Consider the following 27,900-nt stretch of genomic DNA (forward strand, 5'->3'; position numbering starts at 1 on the left):
ATGAGCTGTTACATTTTTCAGATGAGTGTGAAAATTATTTTTTGTATCAGATTATTATCAGATTGTTTTGTTGGAGACTAAAAGAGGCTGGCCAAGCAACCACAGCACAAGGGGCCGGGTTCACACAGGACAGGCCGGCAGTCTGGGACAAAGAAATGTTGCTGTAGTAAATGTAGTAAACTCTTTTTATTAAATCTTTTCTTAAATTGTAAGAAGTAAATATGTAAAATTACAGAAATCTATCATTTCTTTGGTGTATTATAAACGGCCATGGGCGAGGTTTCTGTCAGAGAACAAACAAACCACATTTAAAATACAATTAAATGTCCAAAATCAGTTTCCTCCTTCACATTTTCCAAAGCCAGGGCCTCATGTTTGATACCCCAGGTCTACAGACACACCTGTGTGAACCATGGAGGAGCTCACGGTGAGAAAGAAGCACAAAGAATCCCCATCAAACAAGAAGACATGCGTAAAATCAACATGTAATTATGCTGTAAGTATGAATTTATTTATATTTATTGTCAGATCTGTCTAAAATCAAAAAATATGTATAGAAATAATTTATTTTCACTCTGTAGATTTTGTGGGTGTGCTCTAATAATCAGCCACAAGGTGTCAGTATGAATCCTTTTATAGTCAGATGAGTCAAATAAAAAGGATCAGTTTTATTAAATGGTAAATGGCCTGTATTTGTATAGCGCTTTACTTTACAGGTGAAACAGTAACTACTTTATTAGTTAATGTTTCACCTGATTTAATTCAATTTTCAATTCAATTCAATTTTATTTATATAGCGCCAAATCACAACAAAAGTCGCCTCAAGGCGCTTTATATTGTACAGTAGATCGCACAATAATAAATACAGAGAAAAGCCCAACAATCATATGACCCCCTATGAGCAAGCACTTTGGCGACAGTGGGAAGGAAAAACTCCCTTTTAACAGGAAGAAACCTCCGGCAGAACCAGGCTCAGGGAGGGGCGGGGCCATCTGCTGCGACCGGTTGGGGTGAAAGAAGGAAAACAGGATAAAGACATGCTGTGGAAGAGAGACAGAGATTAATAACAGATATGATTCGATGCAGAGAGGTCTATTGACACATAGTGAGTGAGAAAGGTGAGTGGAAGGGAAAAACTCAATGCATCATGGGAATCCCCGGCAGCCTACGTCTATTGCAGCATAACTAAGGGAGGATTCAGGGTCACCTGGTCCAGCCCTAACTATATGCTTTAGCAAAAAGGAAAGTTTGAAGCCTAATCTTGAAAGTAGAGATAGTGTCTGTCTCCCGAATCCAAACTGGAAGCTGGTTCCACAGAAGAGGGGCCTGAAAACTGAAGGCTCTGCCTCCCATTCTACTTTTAAATACTCTAGGAGCAACAAGTAGGCCTGCAGAGCGAGAGCGAAGTGCTCTAATGGGGTGATATGGTACTACAAGGTCATTAAGATAAGATGGGGCCTGATTATTTAAGACCTTGTATGTGAGGAGCAGGATTTTGAATTCAATTCTGGATTTAACAGGAAGCCAATGAAGGGAAGCCAAAACAGGAGAAATCTGCTCTCTCTTTCTAGTCCCTGTCAGGACTCTTGCTGCAGCATTTTGGATCAGCTGAAGGCTTTTCAGTGAGTTTTTAGGACATCCTGATAATAAAGAATTACAGTAGTCCAGCCTGGAAGTAATAAATGCATGAACTAGTTTTTCAGCATCACTCTGAGACAGGATATTTCTAATTTTAGAGATGTTGCGCAAATGGAAGGAAGCAGTCTTACATATTTGTTTAATATGTGCATTGAAGGACATGTCCTGGTCAAAAATGACTCCAAGGTTCCTCACAGTGTTACTGGAGGCCAAGGTAATGCCATCCAGAGTAAGAATCTGCTTAGATACCATATTTCTAAGATTTTCAGGGCCAAGTACAATAACCTCAGTTTTATCTGAATTAAGAAGCAGAAAGTTAGCGGCCATCCAGGTCTTTATGTCTTTAAGACATTCCTGCAGTTTCACTAATTGGTGTGTGTTACCTGGCTTCATGGATAGATAGAGCTGCGTGTCATCTGCATAGCAGTGAAAGTGTATGCTATGTCTTCTAATGATGCTGCCTAAGGGAAGCATGTATAATGTAAATAGAATTGGTCCTAGCACTGAACCCTGTGGAACACCATATTTAACCTTAGTGTGTGAAGAGGACTCTCCATTTACTTGAACAAATTGGAGTCTATTAGATAGATATGATACAAACCACTGCAGTGCAGTATCTGTAATACCTACAGCATGTTCTAATCGCTCTAATAGGATATTATGGTCAACAGTATCAATCTGAATGCAGTAAAAATTCCAGCAGACAGAAGGGTTAGAAAAACATCAAATCTTTATTATATTCATAGAGTTGTTATTATTAGAAGCATTTCCATGCTGATGAGAAGATACATACACTGAAAACCCCGAATGAGAAAATACTGAGAGAGAGCATGCAGTGAGGATCTGTTAGGAAGAAGACGTCCGATGCTCGTTCTCCTGTTTCTGCTTCAGCGTCCGTCGGCTTTAAACACACTTTGAAAACAGGAGTGACTCACACACATGGACTAAAGTAAAACACACGCACACTTTACAAAACCAGAGAACAAAAAGTACACTTAGTGAAGTTATCAAAATATAGGCTATATACTGTATAATCTTAAGACTCTGAATGTTAAAACGAGCAGTGCCGAGTTCGTTTCTGTGATTTCGACATTACATCCTCAGACACCCGTCACTTCTTTAAAGGACAGAACCACCGACTCTCTCAGCCCGTTAACTACAAATCACAGTTTGCATTCCTGCTGATCCTAACGTGACTGATTTCCTTCCTTTGGGCAGCCGTTGGTGTCAGTGCCGCTCTGAAAATCTGCTTACTGAGAAGTTATGTTGCAAACGAGGGCTGAGCTGCTAAAACTGTTCAACGGCTCCCGGCTTCACGTCAGTACGGAGGAAATACATCACAGAGGCGACTGACAATAAACTTCTGACTCAGCTTCATCTTCAGTTGTGGAAGATGAGAGACGATCGCCGCGTTTGTGCTCATACGACATAAAAACGACGCTTCTCCAGAACCAACCGTGATCACGGATGCACTGATCGGATATTTGGGTTGGATATCAGTCTGGCACTGAACACTGGCTTCAACAAGTCGATCTATGGTCGATTCATTCAGCTGTATGTAGTTTACACCGCCCATCAGCAGCGGCCTGTCAGCTGTGGTGTAGCATGGAGCCACAGGCTTTTCACACCTCCAGTGCAAACAGCTTTTATTTGTAGATGATACAATACGTGCATGTGAGGTGCACTCAGACCGAGAGGACCAAAGGAAACTCTAAAGTCACAGACGTGACGCACAAATCAATTCAACCAATGATATAAGTTCTGCCAGACATTTGAAACACAAACGGATTTCCTGGATATCTGTTGTGTGTAGTTATTTGTGAGTCTTTAATAAGATAATATTGTCATAATCTTGTTTTTGCTCGGTTTGTTCGTTTCATTCCAAACAGGGAAGCTGCAGAGTGCCCTCTGGTGGACAAACGTCGAAACTCATAACATGGCTGAAGGAGTTTCTCCACGTCTCTTCTTTGCTTTTTAAATTTTCACTTATTGTAACTGTAACCAATACCAACATATTAGCAAATAGCTAATATTGGCTAATAAATCAGTCGGGCCTAATATATTAGACTTTACAGAGTAATTAATGCAACGTTTAGGTTGATGCTGAGGTTGCATTAAGAAAGAATCAACTTCAGGCTCCAGCTTCCAGTAAAGATCACCGCTTCCTCATTTCAGACTGTTCCTGGGTCAGTCCTCGATATCAGCAGACACCCAAAGCCACGGTATCACACTGGAACTGAAAAAGTTTGATCGGTGCATCCCTGATCACGATATTCAAGACACAAATATTCAACTTCATCTCATGAAGTGTGGAGAAACGAAGCCAACGTGGGCGATGAAGGCATCAAACAGGATTTTCATTTGAAACCAAAAAGTAAATGTGGAAACATTTCTAGAGTTAATTGGAAGCAAAGAACATTTTTAGTCACCTTCTGGTTTAGATTAGGAGAAGATGATGGCTATGATGTGAGACGGAGTTTCAGTGGCTGAATCTTGACGAGGATGACAAACATTCCTGCTGCCTTAAAGTTAGGAAACCAATCTTAAATCCAATCAACAAAAATGACAAAGTGAGAGTTTGTAGTTAAAGAGCTATATCAGGCAAAAAGAGCGGAAACGGCCGTAGGTACAGAAAATCAAAGTGAAAATATGTCATGATAAAAACGTCTGTAACGCTTCCTTTAGCGTGAGATTAATAACTGGTGACGCTCAGTGGCCAAACCAGAGAAAGCTCCACATCTACACAGTACGCTACGTTCAAACCGACATATCGACTGTACTGTTACTGTACGTTTACTGTACAAAGACAAACTTCCACCATCACTGCGGTCCACTAATGCTCGCCCGACTGGGTGGAGCTTCAGCATCGAACGCCGTGCTACAACAGCTGACTCGTAGCAATGAATTTCCGGTGTGAAACTATAAACAGATGCAAATACAACACGTGGACTGACTTCGGTTCGTCTGGCTTGTTTGGGCTGTGGCTGTGATATTTATTTGTGAAGGTAAAGCAGTAAGTCATCTGCACATCGCTCTAACGTCTAGTCCCATTTTTCAAAAAGCTGCTTCTCAGGACAGTTTTGGACAGTTCCAACAACTCGATGGATGCAGGACTGACAGTTTGTGTTCATCTCACCCATCAACAGGAGTAGATGTCTTTGAGGAAATTTTCAGGACATCCTTAAAGCAGCTTAAATGAACTACAGTCCTGCCAGGACACCAGTTTGTGTCCGTGGCGAACATGACATGACTCAACCTGCCGCTCGTCTGGCTGACACGGCGCTGGTTAAGTCATTTAGAGGCGAGGCTCAGGTCAAGTTCAAGCAGGAATGAAAGGTTTGTGACCACATGGACTAAATCCTGCAGCTGACTGAGTTAAACCGAGCGCCCGGTGAGTGGAAAAGCAAAAGCACTGCAGTTCTCGTTAGTATAATGTTGAAGCTGATTCCACGGGCACAAACAGGACATTATCCACAGCAGTGTGCACGAGCAACCACAGGTGTTTCCTGTTGCCGAGGCTGCAGAGCAGACGGAGAGAAAAACCGACAAGCCCCGCCTGAAAGGCTCCTACCGATCTCTTCAGAGGACCAAAGATTCTCTAAAATGACCGTCAACCAGTGTTTTGCAGGAAGGTGTTTGGTCACATTTCATAATTCTGATAATTTAAAGTTTTACATCTCTGGAGACAAGTTGCCAAATCTCCCCGGTCTTATTCATGAGATCTGAATGCTCCGTCCAAAAATCAGACAACAGAAGGATCTGACCTCACCAAATACGCTCCACAGTCTTAAGGTGGCGCCTGGGTCACTTTCCACTTGAGCGACTTCTCTGACTCGACTTGGATCAAAACTGAGGATGGATTTCATCCCTTCGCTTGTCTGGTTATTCTCTGGGCTCGCCCCGGCAGCCTCGGCCATCAGAGCGCGAGTGTGTTCATCTCTCTGTATCGAGTGCTCACAGAGTGTAACGAGACATTAACACAGGAAACATTTCCACACAGAGATAGGTACACTGTTTACATATTGCTGTTTCTCAGTTATGCAGAGAGATTTACCATTAAGCACACATATAGGTTAACTTGTGTTTTTCTTTTCGCGGATGCTCACATTCACAAAAGATACCAAAGTCTTATTTAAATGGAGAGAGAGAGGAGCGAGAGAGGAGGGTCAGAGAAAGATCAACGTTTGGACTCTGGAGCTCGTTTAGGGGTTAAACTTCTAAGTAAAGGTCATTAAAAACCTCAAAATGGAGGCGCTGATGAAGGGACACTGATTATTACAAAGACATATTCAACCCTGAATGGACTGGACATCACATTTAGCTGGAACTGAAGCTTGTGTTCAGAGGCAACATAAAGACATGAAGTCTCATGAAATGGGGCTGGAAACGTCAACGGTTTGGGTCAGTTAGCAGTTTATGGTTAACAGATTACAACTGGAGCCTGTTATTAGTTTTTAAAGTCCAAGAACGAGCGTGAGTGTTTGGCAGTACGCTGATTAGTAGTGACTATAATCAAAGGTACTTTTTGTAAAGAATTCTTGGTCAAAAGCGGATTAAATCCTTTAAAAAATAAACCAGCTTACGGCTTTATGTCAAAGACATTTATGCATTGTGTTGCAGATACAAATTGATGTAATACCTCTGTCGACCACAAGGTGGATCCAAACTGCTCACGAGAAATTCCAAAATTAGCTCAACATTTGTACAAATGTCGTGTTTCTAATCAGACTTATTTTATTTGGTTGGAATGCAAAAATCGTTTTGTGCATGTAGATGACTGTAGTGCTGGCTGGGGTGAAAAACTACACTGGAGCTCAGATGAAACGCTGCCACCTTGTGGTGAAAATGTTCATTGCATTTCCTGCCAGACGTTTACAAAAAGTACCTTTGAAGACTAACGGCTGACAAACAGCAGGATAAACATCAAATCCAGCTGTTCTTTGTGGTCAGGATCACTGGAAAATGTAAATTAAAGATAAACCTTCTTCTTGTTATTAAATGTTAGCATCCACACTCCTCCACATACAGTGAGTCAACCCGGAGGCCAAGAACCACTTACTTATCTCACACAGCAGCAGTGGAAATAAAGTCTCCTACAAACAATAATTGGCTGTGTTCAAGTAAAAACCAGCAGCCGGTTAACCCTGTTTTCACTTCTGAGTTTCAAACAGTTTGGAGTCGGGATGTTTTCTAGGATTTTCCCTCCATGCACTCAGGATTTTCTCAACTCAAGCGGAGGTGGCAGAGGTTCTTGGTCTCAGACGAGCAGACAAACTTTATTCTGCACAAACTGTTTGAGCGCTCGTGCGCTGCTCGTGTTCTGGCATTTACGCAGAGAGCGTCTGAGGATTTAACAAACACATCTGCCAAACCACAAAGCACAGGCTGAAATTTCTGCATCATTGTCCACGTTTGGGCTAGCTTGTGCCGAGCTTGGCATTAATGAGAAAATCTGTTTAAGACCCCAAACTAGTAGCAGCAAAAACAAAAACATGTAGCAGCACAAACAAACGTTTTGTGGTTGTTGTTAGGCCCCAAATGACAGCACAACACGGACAAATACCGAGCTGGGACGATGAGGCGATAAGACGTGAAAGGTTGGGGTTTTTTGGAGGAATCAGATTCTCGGTTTCTTCAAAGGAATGCAGAACGTTTTGATCAGATACAAGGCACTATAGATTTTGCTATAGAACGGCTAAATTAGGAGGTTCTGAGCTGAGATTAAGAGAGGAGGGGGCGGGGTCACCACGAGAAGTTTGACTGACGACGGCAAAAGTCGGTGAAAGCAGGAGTAGAAGACGGAGAGTAAGTAGAGCAGAAAGACTGATCTGGTGGTGGAGTAGAAGAGAGAAGAGGAAGGACGTAGTTAGGACTGCATCTCAGCGCGCAGCATCCACGGAAACCAACAACAGAAGAGCAGCCTGCAGGAGACGAGGAGGAGGAGGAAAGAAGAAGAGCAGGAGAGTTCAGTAAGTCTAAGCAAACCTGGACGAGATTGTCAGGTTGGAATGTGCACACACAGATTTGACCCTGTGTGAGGTTACCGTGATTTTCCCAGTAACAGAACTGGACGTTTTGTTCAGGGTAACTAAACCAACATTTACTGGACACACTGCTGGTATATCCTGCCTGCTTTGCTGGACTCATTTGGACTTTTGATAAAAATGTGAAAAAACTTTGCTTTTAAAAGCTCAAATTAAACAGTTTCCAATATTTCCTCTTGTTAAAAAGTCCAAGAAAACCGAACAGCAAACCAGCGCAGGACTGTTTTTAACCTTAATGTGACGGAGCAGGGCTGACCTGGATATGGAGCTCTCAGACGTGAGGTCTTTAGGCGAACGCATCGTGTTGAAGTTACGCTTCGGCTGTGACACTGCAGCACACAAGCAAACAACGGTTTGTTAGAACAAGGAGACAGTCTTCAAAGACAACTATGAAATACGGTTTTCAGGGGTAAATAATAATAATAACAACAATAATATTAATAATAATATTAAACATTATGGTCGTCACTTACTGGTGATCTGGTGGACCTTCTTCACCGTGGAGCTGTCGTTCTGTGAGCCGTCCTTAGGGCCTCCGATTCTGACAACAACAGTGTTTATTGGTGACTTTTAAGACGTCGCTCAGAGGAATAAAACGTTTTAAAAAGGCTTAATGTCACATTGTCCTGGTTACTTTGAAGCTTCACATCCCGCCAAGCTTCCACAGCTTTTAATTTTTTTTCATATATTTAATCTTTTTCATTTCCAACATTGGAAGAGTTTCTGAGCTAATTCATCCTGAAGCTGATTATCTCCCATTCTCAGGTTCATTTATTACACACACAAAACCATCACGGTACCTTCGACATAAGCTCACCTCTGGACACGAGAGGGCGGAGCAAACACTCCATATTTGGGCAGGCAGCTGAAGTAGCGGACCCCAAACACCGAGCCGTCGTGTTTCCCTGTGGGCTGGTCCAGCTCGATACCGAACCAGTAACCTGCAGGGACACAGATCCGGTCACGGCTGCTCTGCCTCTGCTTTCAAAGCTTTCTTTAAGCTGATAAGCATTTCTGCAGGATTAGTGCAAAGGACTGGAGAAGGACAGACAACAAAGTCCTAAAAGTATCCACGTGTGCACAGTTCAGAAACCGGCTGAGGATCAGCAGACGCACCTGGAGCAAAGTCTGTCTTGCCAAAGTAACGGACGATGCCATGCTTCTGTCCGGCCACCAGAACCTGATCTCCGACTTCCACATTCATTCCCTCTGGATCTAGACTGGCTACTGAAGCCTTCTTCTTCTGGGCTGAGAATGCAGAACACAACTGATGAAAAACACAGATAAACTTCATCTAATGAAGCTGTTAGCACAGATTGTTGCTCGGTTACCTTTCTCTCTCTCTTTCTCCTTCTTCTCTTTCTCCTTCTTGGTCTTTCCTGCGAGGCGGGAGGCCAGATCCATGCGGGGTGTTCTTGGGGTGGAGGTGACTGATGAAGGCGTCTGGTCCACAGATTTGGAAATCTTTGAAACTGGAGCGAAAATCCCTGCAGAGCAGAAGAAGATCAACGCAGTGAGAAACAGCAACAACTCCTGTTTTCATGCTGAAAAGATGACGAGCGTGCTCCTCCAGAAGTCTCACTTGTTCACCAAAAACCTCCACAAGAACAGTCGGTCAGTGAGTTTGAACAACAAGTCGATGATGGTGGTGAAATCAAAGAGCTCAGACCAGGACTTCCAGCAAGGACAGCCCACTGAAGATGACTTTAAACAGGAAATGAGGTAAGGACTCTTCCTTGAACGTCTTCGTGTTTGCCTCCTGTATTTCTTAGTGATGCTTTTGATGAACAGAGATATGATGTCACGTTCTCTGATGTATTCACTGATTCGCTGGTTGTTCTAAAGCTCGGAGGTCTTGAAGAGCCACAGTCAATTCCTGCAGATTCAGGAATTATTACTAAACTTGAATTAGGTTTGCCTGATTCCCCTTGGAGGTTTTCTGGGAACATCCAATGGGGAGCAGATCAGAACCCGGAAGAACTGGAAAAATGCTGGGAAAAGTCGCCTACAATACACTACGTAACACAGTGACTTGATTTCAGATAACGGGAACAAAATGAATGGATAATTTTTTAGGACTATAGATCTTTGTTTCGCCTGTAGAAACCACAAATCTCTCACCTAACTTCGGAGGGCAGATGAAGTAGCGGACGCCACCCACGCTGCCATCGTTCTTCCCCTCTGGCTCGTCTAGCTCCACGCCGACCCACTGCCCGCTGGCGAACTCTGTAGTACCACAAAACCTCAGAGTGCCAGTCTGAGAGACAGAGAAACAAAAAGAGAGGGCGGAGTCAGAGGTGACCTCTCACTCTCTCGGAGCATGACTGTAAAAGAGATTTCGTCTGGTTAGGTTGCATGGAGGCAGATAGTCTGAGTGTCTGCTGCTGTGTTTTATGACAGGGACGAATGTGACATCAACGCTACAGATGGAGTGACAGTGATTTAATAGGAAGACAGCATGTTATCAGCATGGTGAGTCACTTCAGTTAGTCTACAATCCAGCCACTCCAACCAACCTGTCTGCGTTTTGCAGCCGGGCTGTCGTCTCTGCTCTGGTCTCTGTGGGGCTACACAGTTAAAACACACTGTTCAGAGCTCAAGAAGCACAGTCTGAAGGACAAACTGGCACCACACACACACACACACACACACACACACTGCTGTTTATATGTTGTTAAACAGAAACTGCTGATCAGATTCACCTCTTAACATCCACTGGCAACCCCCCCAAAGGCTACAGGGTCCTATTTTAAACGCCCAAATGTGAAAGCTGTTGATAAAAAACTGCAATTCAAACAAGACTTTATTTGAAATGTAACATCTTCTAGTTTCTGAAAATCTGCCTACGTAACATTTGGCCAAAAAGAACATCGTGACGCTCAATCATCCAGGTAAGTAAATCTGCTGAATCTGTTCATCGGGATTCAGAGTTTTCAGTGGGAGAAACGTTTCGTCACTAATCCAAGTAAAGCCATTGTTCCTTCAGTGCTGCTGGTTTCAGTCACTGTGCAAATGTCCTGTTTATAAGGTTGGAAACCTGCAGCCAGCCGAGACTGAAGAAGTCACTTGGACGAGTGACAAAACGTTTCTCCCACTGAAAACGTCCAAATGAACAGAATCCTGCAGAAACTGCTCCATAATCCACCTACGGAGCAAACTCCAAACCACTGTCACCTTCCACATAAGATCTCAACCAAGATCAATCCAGGTATGAAACCCCGAGTGAACATTACTCCAAAAACCAAACAAAACTGGTTTCCAGTTTCCAGGCAGGAAGGAAACTGGAATGAGAGTTTTGACACCAAAGTACAACTTCTGGCTTTCAATAAGAAAAAAGAAAAACGCTGCATTCAAGCATAAGAACTTCATAAAAATCAGTGAAACGTGGTGGTCATATCAAGGTTTGGGCCCGTTTCTCTGCAGCTGGTTTAGGATGGCTTATAATCACCAATGAAACAATGAAGTCTGAATCATAAATAGCAGAAAGTACCAGGAGACTCTGTCTGTGAAATGACAACACGTTCTCAGTCCCGAGGCGTAATATTTTACGTTAGGTGACAAATCATCAACATGTTACGCTTCCCAGCACCCAACACGTTCCTAAATGATGAGATCGGAAAAAGGAGAAAACATGAGAACTGTTTGGAATCAATCCACACGTTTGTTCATTTTCCTCAAATCGCTTTGAAAAAAAACACTATTTAACGTCATTAAAGTGCTGGTTAGGGATAAGGTTAGGGTTAGGGCTGGAATACATCCTCATTCTACTGGATTTCACCCATAACCCGGCGGGTACCATAAAAACGCCGAAGGTCGCCTTTCGCATTCCTCAGGAATGCCGCGGGACGTGACAAATCATCAGGATCTTACGCCTCGGGAGTGAGAACGGGCTGGAAATGAACTGTGCAGCAACACAAGAACCGTCATCGCATCTTACAAAAAACGCTCAAAGAAGAGGGAAGAACAGCCAAGTCAGAGTCCTGACCCAGGAGTGGGATCAAATCCCTCAACAGCTGCCTGAAAAGGTTGTTTGTAGTTTTTGATACACGAGGTGGCCCACAGCAAATATCCAAAGCAAATGTCCACATACCTGTAACCCTCAGAGATCTGGAATATTAAAAAGTACAAGTCTAACATTTTAATGTAATGTCCTGTACTTGCATCTCTCTGAGTCTCCCTAACCTCCATCCACCAGGCTGCCACAGAACATCTTAGGGGTAGTTTGCATGTGAGCGACACGCTAAACAAGCACCGTCTCAGAAACTAGAAGATGCCACCTTCCAAATCTAGTCTCTTACATGAATTCGGTCTTTTGTTGCAAGTCTGCATATGAGCAGAAATATCATGTAAGTGAGTAGACGTGAACCAAACTGTAACTCTACCTCTAACCCTAAGGAGGTCGCTGTCGACCTGGTGGATGCTCAGAGGTTTAGGACCGTGATATTTTAGGTCATGTTTATGCAGAAATACAGAAGATTTGTTGTTTCAGTGTCCGTCAATCCATTTATCCGAGTTTAATCTCAGTGTGTCTGACCTTCATGTCGTCCAGCACCACGCGGTCTCCCAGCTTCAGCCCCAGAGCGGCCAGCATCAGGTTTCCTGGGATGTTGTCGTAGTTGGGCAGCGTGGCTCTGGGAAGATTGCAGCTCAGTGGAACGGCGTCCAGCAGCAGCTGCTTCAGCTCTTTGGCCACCATTGCCGCCTCCGCCTTGTCGAGGCTCATGTCCATTGGGTCGGGAACCACCTCTGCTGGAACCTGACCCTTATCATTCTGCAGAAACAAGTCAGGAAGTCAGGTTTTAGACGATAAATCACCATTAAGGGTCTCTGGATTTCAACTTTAAAGGGACAGCAACACCAAATCAACTGTTCCTGTCAAAAAAAACAAACTCTGGGAGCTGAAGCAGTCTAATTATCCTTATCCAGGAACGGCCTCCACCTGCAGCTCACACCTTCACAGATTGGATCAGCCAATCAGAGGAAAGTTCAGCAGAAGCTAAAAAAGCTTGTTACAGAATTAAAAAGAACTGAGGGTCTACACCAAGGACTGGGACAAGGTAAAGAAGGATTACTCTCAACTGAAAATTATGCAAAGCTATGCTAATAGAACAAACCATGGAGCTGGAGATGAGTTCTTACCCGGACGGTGGGGTTGGCTCCGTGCTCCAGCAGACATTTGACTGCACCCAGGCAGAGGTTGGAGGCGGCGATGTGGAGAGCCGTACCGTAGTGGAAATCGCTGCATGTGGAGTTCAGGACTGCGGAGAACACGGAAGGAGACTCTAACCTTCACTCCTGTTACCTTCGGAACGATCACTAAAATACTGCTTAGTGTAGAAATTACCTCTGGGTTTGGCTGCTTTGAGCAGGACTCGGATCAGCTCCGGGACGTCGAAGTACGCGGCATAGTGCAGGGCGTTCATGTTGGTCCAGCGGCTCCTCAGACTCACGTCGGCGCCCAGCGAGATCAGCTGAGTGGTGAGACGCAGCGCTGCCGCCGGGTCGCCTGCACACACAATGAGGACGAAACTAAGATGCACTCCAGCTGAAAACCAGCCGAGGAGCTGAATCCACCACACGCACAGACGCCGGCCGCCCCAGAACAGGTCCACGCAGATGCCCTGTACAGTAACTTGGGACCACGTGAAGAGCTCGAGTCGGCATTATTCCCAGTCGTTACATCAGGACGGACTAGAGGAATGTCGGACCTGAGAGAAGGATCGCTCCTCTGTTCTTCTTCCTGAAGTAAAATCTGTCTTCTGAATCGAGGGTGGAAGGATTTGTGACTTTGGACTTGGTTTAGTGTGTCGTTGGGTTTTTTTCATTTCATGTGATTTGTGATTATTAGAATTCAACCTTCTGAGGTCCAAGTTTTCACAGGTAATAACACAAACTCTGCACAGAAAGTTTATGGGAAAAATATGTAAATAGTTTTATTATTTTCCCGCGGGTAGAGTCAGAGTCATCAGCTGTAATGATGAGTTAGACCCAAATTAGAAAAATAGAAGGTTTGTGATATTCTGGGCTGACATCAGTGTTTAGAGTCACTTGTCAGATATTTATTCTGGGATGATTAACAGAGACGCGCTGACTCCAGTTTTCTTGAAAAATTCAAATTTTTTCCAAATGTGACCTGCTGATTCAGATCATGTTTCTAAGAACCTGACAGCTTACACAAGTAAAAAACAGCTTTTCTTCATAATTAAATAATCTTTTTAAACATAAACTGAGGTGAGTTACAAGACTTTCTCTCACTTAAACTACTGAACTAATGAAAGTGCTCTGCTCCTGGAAAGAGGCACAAATAATGACGTGAAATGAGCTGCTGTAGCCGGACACCCGAACAAAAGCAGGTGCGACTGATTTATACAGAGATACACCTGTCAGGTACGGCACTTCACCAGTTAGCACGCCATCAACTTTTTTTCTGCTTTTCGCTCGTCTGTGTAGTTTTGCTTATAACTGCCTTGATCCTTTGCTCATACCGGTCTGGATAACTCTGCCTTTGTTAACTTGTTTAAAAGTCGGCTGGCTGAGGATGAATTACGAGTCGGCGTGCCGTCTCCTCGAGCTTTGTCTACTGTTTGCTATCCTATTTTCTCTGTGTTATCCTGACGCCTTTGCGCTTCTTACCTATGATCGTCAAACTCTTCTGAATCTCCAGCCATTGACTCACCAAACGCCTGGTTTCAAGTGGCAATCAGGGAACTTTTTCTCAACTCCGACAGATATCTCTGATCATTTACCCCGCTTTCCAGCTACCCTTCCACCTAGGAAACGTCATAGGAGACGGGGTAAACGGAGCGGTATTCGTGTTCGCCTCAAGGCTTACTTAAACTCACTTGATGCGACCAGCTACCACGTATTTGTAAATACTCTATCTTCTTCTCATGCTCTCGGGGGCCGCTTCTGCTATAGATTGCCCTGCCATCGCTGGATAAGTCCTGTTGGACGCTATGCTCACCCAGACTCCCCGGCAGAGTGCTCACCTGTTCGGAGCTGGGTGCGGCTTTCCAGAGGTGGTGTGAACTACAGCAATCTTCGCCTGCTGAGATCTGTTCCAACTAGCAACAACCCGATTACACTTCGGATGGCTTTGCTAAATGTTAGATCGCTGGCAAACAAGACTTTTATTTTAAACGACTTTTTCGTCTCAACTGGGCTGGATTTTCTTTATCTGATGGAAACCTGGCTTCGTCCTGAGGAATCTTCTGCTTTTTCAGAACTTCTTCCCCCAGATTGTGCCTTTGCTAGCTCTCCTAGGATCTCTGGCAGAGGTGGAGGATTGGCTTCGATTTTTAAACACAAATTTCGATGCCGGGAACTACCACCCGTCTCTTTCACCAGCTTCGAGGTGCAGCTACTGGAACTGAACCGTGCTCCCCCAATTCTTTGTGCTGTGGTGTATCGACCTCCGAAATCTGTTAAGGATTTTATTTTTCAGTTTGCTGAACTACTAGGGAGCCTGTTTTTACGCTACGACCGTGTTTTAATTGTTGGTGATTTTAATATACATGTCTGCTGTGAGGGAAGCACACTAACAAAGGATTTCCTTGCCCTTATTGACACTTTTAATCTTACGCAATGGGTAAGTGAACCGACGCATTTAAAAGGTCATTCGCTTGACCTAGTTTTGTCCTACAGTCTGGATATTTGTATAACGGATATCAAGGACTCTGGGATCTCTGATCATTCTGTGGTTATGTTTAATGTTATGTTACGACATATGGAGCTTAACTGCGAGGGTCCCTTACGCCAGATGCGCTCGATTAATTCTGAAACCATTACTAACTTCTCTACTCTTTTCGCCAACTCTGCGCTCCCCGACTCCGTCTGTCTTGTGGATTTATCGGCTGACGAGCTTACCAACCTTTTTAATTCCACATGTTCCTCTATTCTGGACACCGTGGCTCCACATAAGACTAAACGTAGTAAGTCGTCATGCCAACCCTGGCTGAATGAAACTACCCGTGCTCTCAGGCGCGAATGCCGTCGTGCTGAGAGGAAGTGTAAAAAGGATAAGCTCGTAGTGTCAGCGGAAATCCTCCATAATTGTTTGTCAAAATATCAGAAGACTGTCAAAGCTGCTAAATCTGCCTACTTATCAGGTCTTATTTTGACCAATTGTCACAAGCCCCAAGCGCTTTTTAAGATTTTTAACTCTGTGATTAATCCTCGTGCTACCGCACACATGGAGGCTTCTCCGGCTCTTTGTGAAAGTTTTTTAAGGTATTTTATTGAAAAAATTACTACTTTAAGAGCCCCGTTTTTATTGGTAGTTCCACATCAAGTTCCAGCTTCTAAATGCTCTGCTGTCTTTCAGCAGTTTGAGCCTGTGACTCTTTCTGATGTAAAGGAAATAATTGACCACTTAACGATCTCCAATTCCCCACATGATATTCTCCCTGCCCGTATTTTTAAGGAAGCGTTGAATACTATTGGGCCTTTTATTTTATTAATTTTGAATGCATCATTGTCTTCGGGCTGCGTACCGTCTGCCTTCAAGCATGCTGTTGTTCAACCCGTTATTAAGAAGACTAATCTTGACCCCAGTGTTCTTTCAAATTATAGACCAATTTCTAAGCTTCCCTTTATGTCAAAGATCCTGGAAAAAGTGGTCTATAAACAACTTCAGACCTTCTTAGACTCCAATGGTATTTCTGAAATATTCCAGTTGGGCTTCAAGCCTCGACAAAGTACTGAGACAGCTTTGCTAAGAGTTTTTAATGATCTCCTTTTAACCACCGACTCAGGTTGCTCTGTGGTTCTAGTCTTACTGGATTTGACTTCTGCGTTTGACACAGTAGATCATAACATTTTATTATCAAGGTTAGAGCAAATAGTTGGCCTTAAGGGCACAGCCTTATCATGGTTTAAATCTTATCTTTCAGAGAGGTCATTCTCTATCACAATGGGGCAATACTCCTCCTCCTCTGCTCCTTTTCTCTGTGGTGTGCCCCAGGGGTCTGTTTTGGGCCCTATGTTATTCTCTCTGTACATGTTGCCCTTGGGATCTATTTTCCAAAGATATAATATTTCTTTCCATTGTTATGCCGATGACATTCAAATTTATTTCCCTTTGGGTTTGAATATCAGAGATCCATTGCATACATTGTTTAACTGTCTTCATGATGTGAGAACCCTGCTATCTCAAAACTCTCTAACCTTGAATGACAGTAAAACTGAAGTTATTGTCTTTGACAGCCATATTCCATTGAACCAACTAACTGTTACCCTTGGCCCACTTGCTAGCTACCTCTCCAACGTTGTAAGAGACCTTGGGGTACTCCTGGATAGCTCTTTAAAATTAGAGAAACAAGTATCTACTGTGGTTAAATCTAGCTTCTATCAGCTACGTCAAATTTCTAAAGCTAAGCCTTTCCTCTCCCCCAAGGACCTTGAAAAGGTTATTCATGCATTCATTACCTCTAGACTGGACTATTGTAACTCCCTCTATTTAGGCCTCCCTCACTCCTCTCTTCACCGGTTGCAATTAGTACAGAACGCTGCTGCACGCCTTTTATCGGGTGCCAGAATGCATGATCATATGACTCCAGTTTTAGCCAACTTACACTGGCTTCCTGTGAAATTTCGCATTGATTTTAAAATTCTTTTACTCACTTATAAAATCTTAAATAACATGGCCCCTAGCTATTTAACAGAACTTCTTCATTTGTATAATCCTATAAAAGCACTAAGATCTTCTAACCAGATGCTCTTAATGCAGCCTAAGTCCAGGTAGAAAACCAGAGGCGACCTTTGCTATTGCAGCTCCTAGACTGTGGAACAACCTCCCTATTGCCATTCGCTCTGCTGAGACTGTTCAGTCTTTTAAATCTCGTTTAAAGACCCATCTTTTCACTCTGGCTTTGACGTAAGATAGTTTGATTATCATTTGGTTGGTTTCTATGTTTGTCTCGTCTTGCGTTGTATTTGTCTTATTTTATTTATTTATTTTCATAATTTGTGAAGCACTTTGATCAAAACTGTTCTTTTTAAATGTGCTATATAAATAAATTTTGATTGATTTGATTTGAGTCTCGTGAGGTTTATTGTAACAAAGGTTTTGTATCTTCATCACTCACAGTGAAGACACAAAACAGCCACAGCCTCACACTAACGACATGTGTGTGAGTCTGCAACTGACTATTTGAACACACCACTGTGTGTATGCTGCACATATATGAAACAGGCTAAATAAGTCAGGAACGCTGAAACTGTCTGATTCTGGTCTCTGGTCGGTCGATCGGTGCACCTCTAGACTGATATATCAGTGCATCCCTAATAAGTATCAAATAAAGTAACTTACCAACTCCGTGAGCTCCGGCCTTACAGCTGTAGTGCAGCAGCGTCATGTCAGTCAAACCGTCGCGGTCGTTCACATGGCAACCACGCTTCAGGAGCTGAGACGCAGGAAAGACAGTTACAGGTAACGTGAGGAGTTTCTGAGCAGAGATTTCACACCAAAACTTTACAAACTGATATCTGCACGTGCAGGTTTCTGGATCTTTCCACTTCTGTTTAGAGCGCTTGTTCTCTGGGTTTTTTAATCATGTCAGAGCATGTTCTGGTTATCAGACAGCGATTAATAATATCAGGCTTTCAGTTGTCTGGATTTTTAGGCGTCACTATCCTGTAAATTAAGTCAGGAGGGACCGATAGCAGAGACTTCGTGGCTGACGACTACGTTTACACTGTTGTATTTAACATCAGTATATCACTGCGACATGTGATATTATGGTTGTGGAATACACTTTAAAGTGGGAACACCCTGAGTTCACATCCTGGCCGTGCTGGCTGCCAGCCTTCCAACTCATTGGCTGATTTCTTCTCCCCGATCGTCGCTGTGCCGCTCTCTCCTTGTTTTTCTTTCCTCCAGGCTGAGTCGGCTTCACGCTGAGTCACGGTGAAGCCTCGCTGACTTTCCATCGCTCCCTCTCCCTCTGCACCACTTCCTCTGCCTCCCGTTTCCATGCAGCCATTTTAACTGGGTCATTATCACCACCTCTCTGTGTGCACCGCCGCTGTCAGTGTGACCATTAAAGAAAGTCCAAATACCGTGTTTGGTTGAAGCAGAGACCCCGGAGGTCGCTATAGATAATCCCCCCTTCATAAACCCTTCCTCTTCTTATGGGATGGATTTTTTAAATAATTGTTTAGGTTAAGATGAGCGGATGGGCCTGATGCACATGGATGCTGCTGCTTTAGGTTTGCTTTGGAGCATTTTCAGTGATCTGACAAACAGCATGTCTAGCTGTGGGGCCCACGCATCCCATCTTCTCTAGGATGTTATTTGCATGTTGCTTAGCAACAATTACATGTTATCTGTGCCTTGGTCACCATGGTTGCTAAAAACTTGGCACAGCGGCTTCTTCTCACTTTTGACTCTAAAAATAAAGTAACGGCAGAAACAACTTTTGAGACGCTGCTGGTGATGTAATCAAAGTGCACATATAGGCGTCTGATGCAGAAAGCCTGGGAAGCTTTATCACATGGAAGAGACACCATGTTGTTATCTGGTATCCAGTCAGAATCAATCATCAATAATCAATAATCTTCCAAGCCTGTATTTTTTAATTGCATGGATCATAATTTGTACTTTGAACATAAGTTTTCAGCATTCAGGCTTTAAGGACCTGACAGGAGCTGCCCGCTGCTCGGAGAGACTTCACTCTGTGTGTGTGTGTGTGTGTGTGTGTGTGAGTGAGTGAGTGTCCAGAGGGTTGAATCTGGGTCAATGTGACAATGAGTCAGTGTTGGCTTTAAGCCAGTGACACACAGAGGACTGCAGTGGGCTGCACAGACTGAGAGAGAAGCTGCAGCACTGCTGTGGTTTCAAAAACTGAGACATGAGTCAAAGCGGCATGCTCCAACATTTAAGCCTTAACAAAATCCAAATGGATACGTTATTAAAAAACTAATTATGAAGTTATGAAGGGGAAATTATGTATAGAGTGCAGCAAGTTTTTATGCGTCAGACTGTAAACGTGTTTATTTCTGCTGTAAAGTTTTAACAGGAGAGTCTGTGGGGGCGGACTCACTGCTGGAGCCTCTAGTGGACGTTAGGCGTCCACTAGAGGAAAAACTTGTCCACGCTTTTGTGACCTCCAGGTTAGATTATTGTAATTCCCTCTACTGTGGTCTCCCAGCCTTCTCTCTTCGAAGGCTGCAACTCGTTCAGAATGCTGCGACTCGCCTTCTTACTGGAACTAGGAAGTTTGACCCCATTACCCCAGCTCTTGTCGATCTACACTGGTTACCAATCAAATATCGTATTGAGTTTAAAATCTTGTTACTCACGTTTAAAATCCTGAACAACACTGCACCCAGCTACCTCACTGATCTCCTTAATTTGCACACCCCTTGTCGTGCATTAAGATCATCAGATCAATTACTTCTGGCCCAACCTAAGCTTAGACTGAAGACCAGAGGCGATCGTGCCTTTGCTTCAGCTGCACCCAAACTTTGGAATAGCCTCCCTGCTTCTATTCGAGCCTCGGACTCTATCCAATCCTTTAAATCAAGATTAAAAGCATATCTGTTTGACTTGGCTTTCCTGACCAGTTAACACCCTTTTAATCTTTTAAATTTTAATCTGTTAAATCTTTTATTAGATTTTATTAAATTTATTATTATTTTTTATTAATTTTACTGCTGTTTTTGTCTCATCAGATTTTGTATTTACCTAAATCTCCTGGTCTGTTAGTGCCTCTATCCTGTCTGTGCTAGTGCCTGATTTGTACCCTGTTATTGATTTATGTTGACTCTACATGTTACTGTGAAGCACTTTGGTGTGCCTTCGGGTTTTTAAATGTGCTATATAAATAAAATTGTATTGTATTGTATTGTATTGTTAGAGGAACTGCAGGTTTTCTAGTGTTGGCTTCATTATTCTTTTTTTTTTTTTTTTTTTTATGTTCTCACCTCATTCCCGATGATGTCAATCTTGTGCTGCACCTGGGGTACCCACTGCCGCACGATGGCGAACAGCTCAGGGACCGTGGTTTGGGGGTTCATGAGGATCTCCAAGCAGGCCGGGTCATTTGGGTCGAAGAAGGTGAACGCTGGAGACACAGGAAGAAATCAAAGATGAGCTTAAAGAGACAAAGAAAGGTAAACGGAAAGGAGCGAGGAAAGCAGGCAGGAGATCGTTCCAGGCGGTGACACCAAGAAGAATCTGTCCCCGTCATCAAATCAGAAAATAACCTGCGAGTGCTGCAGTTTCTCTTCCTGCAGGCTCTGCAGCTCTGACGAGGGTTTTATTTCACTGCCATCAGCCTGACAATCTGCCCCACTGCGACTCACTGTCAGCAGCTACGGAGTGACTCCGGGAAAGCCATTCCACTTCCTGCTAATGACACTGAAGAACTCAGCTGCATATTCATCTTGAGGCACAGCAGGGGGCGCTCATGAGCTAGTCCTCAATAGCCCCTTTTCCATTAGTACCTACTCGGATCGACTCAGCACGATTCGCTACAATTTTCAGGGTTTTCCATTAGGCTATGGTACCTGCTCACTCGGGGTTCCTAGTGATCTGAGCAGGTACTAAAATGTGACGTCAGGTTGTAATGGAAAATCAGTGGATACGAGTAGGTACTAATGGAGAAGGGTCTTATGAATGGGGCTGAAATAAAACACCACCAATGTCTAACTTTATCTATAAAATGCATTCTGCTAATGCAAGCTGATTGGTCACTTAAGGACGTCCTCCCTCAATGGCGCCCATTCCCAAAAGATAACCAGACGTTAGAAGTTAAACAAGAAGAAGCAGCTGGTTGTGGTGGTTGAAGGTGATGCAGCTACACAGTCTCTGCTGCTGTTCGCTTCACGCCCCAAATCAAAATGGCAGATGCCATTAAGCGGCTTGTGGTGCTGTAACATCAGTAATACTCAGAAACAACAGAAACCTGTAAAAAACATCTAAAAATTAAAGTGAAGCTGTCGTCCAGGCCAAACATTTACCTCACATTTATATTTTTGATCTACAGCTTACAGAGCGCTATTCTTTCTGGACAGGCACGAGAGCGCCTCCTAGGGAGCAGGAAGTGTACAGAGTAGGAGTTAATGCTGAAAGAGCAAAAGTCAGCTCCTCTGTAGGAAAATCTAAAGCAATAAAGTTTTTTTTATAAATATGATCTTTTTGTCTAGAATCTAGTTTAAATCAATTATTTTAAACAGCTGTTCAATCTTCTTCATTGAGCATTAGCTTGAGAGCGCCCTCTGCTGTGCTGCTCGGTGAACTGCAGTAATTTCCTTACTGAACAGTGATTGGCTGTTCAGGAGCTCTGAGCATGTCTGATGAAGACCAGCAAGCCCCTCATCAATACAACAGGCCGTGATCAGCTAATCAGTCAACTGTGACTCCAGCAGAGTCTCCACATTAACAGCGTGACTGGGAGCATTTAAGGTGTCTGAATTTAAGGTGGTATGATGTACCGTAGTCTTTGGGCAGCGGTGCCTGGGCGGACGGGTGCACCATGGCTCGGCGGCGTGGCTCGTGAACCGGACTCTGGTACTCGGACACAGACACGGGCTCTGGCTCCAGTTCGGCCGGAGCCTCCTCCTCTTCCTCGCGCTCCTCTCTCTCTTCCCGCTCCTCCTCCTGCTGCTCTTCCTCGTCATCTTCCTCCACTTCTGTCCTCTCCTCCTGCTCCCTCTCTTCCTCTAGCTCATACTCCTCCTCTTCCTCTTCTTCCTCCTCCTCTACTTCTTCTTCCTCCTCCTCTTCTTCAGTCAGTGCCTCCTCCTCCTCTCTCTGGACCCTCCCCTCCTCCTGCTCCTCCCGGTCGTGCCTCTCCTTCTCCTGCACCTCCAGGTTCTCCTCTTTTGTCATGATGAGGGATTCTGCAGCAGGGCCTGTCAGAGAGGACACAGTAACAGATTTTCTATTATTTTGTCCTTTAAACAACATTTTGCTCACATTTTATTCAGGAATTCTCAGCGTTTGTGCTCCTCAAACACTCACTGAGAATACAGGCAGAGATTCAAACAGGCAGCTGGATGTTGGAGCCACAAACCAAACAAGGAGAGCACAAACTGTCAGTGAGTAGTAAATACAAACAACTAATGACATCCCTGACTCAGGGAGCCTCACGTCCTCGGTCAGGACACCATCCAGTCTGACTGACCTTCATGAAGAACCAGGTTTCACAGCCTCGCTTAGTCATTTGTTTCCTTGATGTTTTACTCCATCTGCTGGGCCTTCACACTTTCTGACTGACTGTACAAGTCTGGACATTTTCAGCGTGAATTAAGTTTTCTTTTGCTTTGTTCTTCCACAATTGTATAAAAATCAGAGAAGACAGGTGTGCGCTAACAGCCATGGCTGGTGCAGCCTCACCCCGTCTTTGTAACTTACACAGAGTTTTCTTTAAAAGGAGTTGCTTCCTTTGCTTTCCTGCAGACCGAGGTTCTGTTTCTTTAAATGATTGTCATATTGTCTCGTGTGACCTGAAAGACTTACAGCTGCAATGATTACCCTCTTGTTTGGTTTAATATTCGCATTAAGTGAAACAGAATCAACCACAAGAAGTCAAAACAGCGACACGGTGAGACTGCTGCAGATAATAAGCATGATATGAACCAGAACACAGGATATCACAAAACTGACCTGGTCATAAGAAGCACGACATCAGAGGAACCAAAGAGCCACAAAACACTGGACACAGATCAAAGCAGGAAATCCAAACTTCACCCAGAAACAAATGAAACACAAAACCTGAACAGGACATTCACTTAGACGCTCCTCGTCTGTTACGTCACACAAAAACTCATTTTCTTTGCTCCAAAAAGACAGAAAATCTTTACATTTAAGGTATGTTGGAGTGAATCTAAGGTAAGATTACTGTTTCAGACTAAATCTGCTTCATGTAACGCTTCAAATGTTCTGTGCACAAACACTCTGTTTACCAAGGTTCACTGCAAAATTCAACATTCAAAATAAAGCTTTATTGGCAGCATATAAAGACAATGACCTGTCTGCATCTTAATATCATACCTGAATCCAAACAGTTATAATTATATTACTGTACTATAATTAAAAGAAGCTGTATGATTTCTGGGTCTCTGTTACATGAAACTAAGATTACTCAGATAAACCTACTGCTAATACTGGGCTCGAGCTTAGTTATTACTTGGTATTTACTTAATTATTACATTTTGTAATTAAATAATTATTCCACTTGCACCACATTATGTTTCTGAGCTGTACTGTGACGAGCTTCAAACAGCTTCACTTTAGGTTTGTGCTGCACAATGACTTTAAATAAACAGATTCAATCACTGACGCAGTTTGTTGCCAGTAACACAACATTTCAGCGGTTTGTCGTGCTGGACTCGGACCGCTCCCGGCCTGAACCACCGCACGGCTCCACCATGAGGGCGTGGCCGGGATGCAGCTGAGACCGGCTGAGGTTTGTTTTTCCTTCAGCACCTCACCGTCGTCCTTGTTGTCTCTGTTTCCATTCAGCATCACAACACCAGTGCTAAGTATAACTCCAGAGAGAGAGTGTGTGTGTGAGAGAGAGAGGAAAAAGCTGAAAGCAGGCTAATTGACCCACTGCACTGATAATAGCAGTGGCTTAGAGGGCTAACACTAACCCTTCCTGCCCATCATTAGCTGTTGACTGGATTAAATCCACTTTAGCAAATGGACACGATCCTGAAATGCATCCGACTGCATCCATCCATCACTGAGTCAGCATCATGCAGAGTGTGCTGCGCTTAGGTTTAGGCTGTTTTCATACGCTAAAGGCAGCGTTTTCTTTATTTCTTCATGTTATTTATCAAATGTCTGTGTCTGTGCGAAGCAGCCTGCAGTCTATGGATGCCATGGATCTCATGTATCTGCAGAATCTTCCAGAACAGACCTGAACGTGTCACTGTGGGCTGTTTACAGGTGAAAATGACCTGAAAAGCATCAGTGGGATAAACACTTCCCTCTGTGCGCCATTTAGTGGGTTTAATTTCTCTGATTAAGCTCATTATCAGTGCTTTATGTAATCTGAGATCCCAGTGGGACACAACGACAACAGGACTCAGCTGAGGCCACGATCGAGGTTATGCAACACGACCCTATGAGTCAGCGTGGACACACACACACACACACACACACACACACAGGTGAAGTGCATAAGCATCCCGATGAATCTCCTAAAAAGAAGCTCAGCTGCTGCTCTCTGTTGTGTTAACAAGTTTCCTGTTTTCAGACGTCTCGCTTCTCAGGTCAAATGATCCGACTGATTTAGGATCAGTGAAGGCGACACGCGCACGTACATGTTACATTTCTTCACTTTATGTTTATGCCACATGTATTAAACAACGAGTTAACTAAGTTTCCTTGTGCCTCAAACACCCCAGCTTTCCAAAGTAGCAAAACATATTCCCATAATGCAATTTTATCATCAATATACTCCAGGGAATGTTTTTTTATGTGACCCCCAAAAAAGCTCATTTTAGGGAATAACTAACACCCCCCCACCACCCCCACCACCACCACCACCAACTCCCCAATAATAAAATTCAAACTTTCCAGTAAATTTCTAAAATCTCCAGATGTTCCATAATGTTCCGACATTCCCAAGACTTTCCAGTGAGCCTTGAATCTGACCATCTGAAAGTATTTTCACTTTTTAAAAAAAATGTCTTCTCGTGGAAGCAAATTTTCCTCTTTTCCCTTAATTTTCCTGCAATATTCCTACATCTCCACAATGTCTCCTCCTCCTACTTTCTAAAAAATTTCCCCCAATTTTTCTCATGATCAAAAATATTTTCATTTCCCCAAATCGGCCGACTCAGTTCACACACTGGAGCAACATCGATCTCTTACTGGGAATACTGGGAAACCTCTGTTACCACCAACAAACAGCTCTGTTTACAGATTACGTGACAAACTGCGCACTTTCCACACAGCTTCCAAAATATTCCCAAAATGTTCCACTATTTAAAATATCCATACTTTCCAAAATAGTATGGATATATCCCCCAGAAAATCGCCTCATGCATATTCAAAGATGTCCTTGTTTTCTCAGATCGGCCCACTCAGTTCGCACACTGGAGAAGGATCGATCTCTTACTGGGAATACTGGGAACGCTCCGCTCTACCCAGCAAAGAGCTCATTTTAAAGATGGACCGACACGCAGACGTGAGCGCTTATAACGCGACTGCTGCGCGATATTTCGGTTTTTGGTGGTTAGAAGCTGTCGGGGACGCCATGTGATGTGAGAGGCGGAGGAAGGGAGGAAGGAAAGGAGGAGGGGAGAGGAAGGAGGCCATGGCAGCTTCAGCATCCTCCTCCTCCTCCATCCAGCCTCCATTTTATATCAAACCAAACATGAAGACAAAATCGCTGCAAACCGAGTCAGAACATGCCCGAACCCACGATCTCCCCCCACGCAGCGTGTTTCTGACGCTGAGAGATTAAAATGTCGGGATTCGAGCTCGGTGCGCGTTTGTGGCGATGTGCGCAGTGAAGGCCAGGATGGGAAAAACGCCCCTGTGACACACAATGAAAACACGCAGAGCCCACGGCTCACATCGGCAGGCTGCTTAAAGCCCACTGGAGTCACTTTAAAGAGATTTGAAGCGCTGAGAGCTGCTGCTGTTTTCTCCATCCTTCCTCCTCAGCATCGTCATCCTCACTAAAAGCACCTGCTCTGCCTCCATCGTCTCATCGCCTCCAAACCCCGTAAATGAAGCTCAGCTCGGACTCAAATCTGCGCTTTGACGTGTTTTGCTTACCTGAGAACAAGCCGCTGGTTGATGAGTGGGTGACGAGCTTCTCTCCTGTCTGATGGCAGCTCCGCAGCACTCACCTCTGTGACGCTGCGCTCCTTCCGCCGCTGTATATAGTCCTCTCTCTCTCTCCGCCCAGACGGTTTCCGTCTGCGTCGCTCCACCGCCCCTCTCACTCACCTCACCGCCGCTCAGGCACAAAAACAATTTAAAAGTCGATGAAATGTCTGAGGACACGTTATACTATTTTTTTAAAAGTGGTAAACATGTATGATTACAAGACACATAAAAAAAGCACTAGACCCAATGACTATAATACCGCCCCAATATCTGAAGTATGACTCATTTAAAAATCTTTGTGCTTTTCAAAAGCTGTCACTATGAAACAGTGGTATAAAGTGAGCTAAAGAACAAAAATATACCTTCAAAAATAAGCAGATAAATATCTGTATCAGTATCAGTGACAGCTATCTGCTTGCATACCTAGTACTTGCTTTGGTCCTATTTCTATTATCTTCCTCCTACTCTCTATGTTACTTGTTAAGCACCTTGGCATACCCTTGGTTTTTAAGTGTGCTTTATAAATAAAGTTTATTATTATTAGCTAAGAGCACAAGATCTTTTGCTCTAACAAAACAAAGGGTTGTAAATTTGTGTTCTTATAAAGTACGTAAACATAGGAAATGGACCCAGTGACTGTAATAAGAGCTGCTTTGGGTCCCAGATGTCCCAAAAAGGGTTTCACTTCCCAAACAGTCATTAATGGGTTTTTTAATCCCACTTTCTAAAGTGTTGAAAATATCCCCCCTCTGCTGTTTTTAAAACCTATTGAACCCTTAGTGACGCAGCTTTGTAAACCACTAATTACCAAGTGGGTTCAGGATATTTTAAAATCAAGAGATATAGTTCTAAAAAAACATACACATACAGTCACCAGTAACTTTATAATGTACATCTCAGCTGTTACTCTCTAAGTGTCCATTTCTAATCCCGTCCATTCTGGTTACTCACACTGGAAATCTTCATTACTGCCATGTTCACCTCTGCTTCCTGTCATTCTGTCAGTGCCATCATCTCCAAACCACACGTCACAGCAGGTCTCACTAACAATTATTTTTATTTTAAAGGGACAATGCATATTAATTTACATGAGCACCTGTATTCATTATGTAAATATGCCATATTTAGCTGCACACCTGTCTCCCTCTCATTGGCACACATGTATTCTCTCTAACTGCTATTGGCCTTCATTCGTCTTCTCTTCAGTGCATACCTCCACCTCTCCAGCAGCTCCCTACTCTCAGTACCAATCAAAATATCATCTGCAAATATCAGAGACTCATGCCTCACCTCTTCTGTCAACTTGTCCATCACCACTGCAAACACGAAGGGGCTCAGATCGCTGATGTTTCCCAGCCACCTCTCCTTCAACACCATTCAACTTAGAAAAACCATTCAAACACCATTAGATTCCTCTTCTTTTGG

The 27,900-nt window shown here is 43.7% G+C and overlaps 1 protein-coding gene and 1 long non-coding RNA gene across 2 annotated transcripts; both read right to left on the reverse strand.

Moving 5' to 3' along the window:
* Positions 1 to 2,350: 2,350 nt before the first annotated feature.
* Positions 2,351 to 22,369, reverse strand: clip3 (CAP-GLY domain containing linker protein 3). Its single transcript, XM_005474881.3, has 14 exons — positions 22,119 to 22,369; positions 20,607 to 20,746; positions 17,992 to 18,085; positions 13,027 to 13,188; positions 12,822 to 12,940; positions 12,217 to 12,453; positions 10,199 to 10,249; positions 9,804 to 9,939; positions 9,014 to 9,169; positions 8,799 to 8,930; positions 8,500 to 8,623; positions 8,156 to 8,223; positions 7,939 to 8,011; positions 2,351 to 7,559 (listed from the first exon to the last, which is right to left on the reverse strand). Exons 1-14 carry the CDS (start codon positions 22,159 to 22,161, stop codon positions 7,505 to 7,507), a joined length of 1,590 nt encoding a protein of 529 aa, XP_005474938.1. The 5' UTR covers positions 22,162 to 22,369; the 3' UTR covers positions 2,351 to 7,504.
* Positions 22,370 to 22,378: 9 nt separating this feature from the next.
* Positions 22,379 to 27,885, reverse strand: LOC112842141 (uncharacterized). Its single transcript, XR_003213817.1, has 3 exons — positions 27,766 to 27,885; positions 26,422 to 27,518; positions 22,379 to 22,538 (listed from the first exon to the last, which is right to left on the reverse strand). It is a non-coding gene; the product is annotated as an uncharacterized LOC112842141 (long non-coding RNA).
* Between the last annotated feature and the right edge of the window lie 15 nt (positions 27,886 to 27,900).

Source organism: Oreochromis niloticus, linkage group LG14 (assembly GCF_001858045.2).
Source record: "Oreochromis niloticus isolate F11D_XX linkage group LG14, O_niloticus_UMD_NMBU, whole genome shotgun sequence".
Lineage (NCBI taxonomy): Eukaryota > Metazoa > Chordata > Actinopteri > Cichliformes > Cichlidae > Oreochromis > Oreochromis niloticus.

Coding starts and splice junctions, on each gene's coding strand:
- clip3 (XM_005474881.3), bottom strand. CDS start 22,161: ATGGTGCACCCGTCCGCCCAGGCACCGCTGCCCAAAGACTACG. Junction 18,086..20,606: donor TTGACATCATCGGGAATGAG/GTGAGAACATAA, acceptor CCTGCGTCTCAG/CTCCTGAAGCGTGGTTGCCA. Junction 8,012..8,155: donor GAAGGTCCACCAGATCACCA/GTAAGTGACGAC, acceptor TGTGTGCTGCAG/TGTCACAGCCGAAGCGTAAC.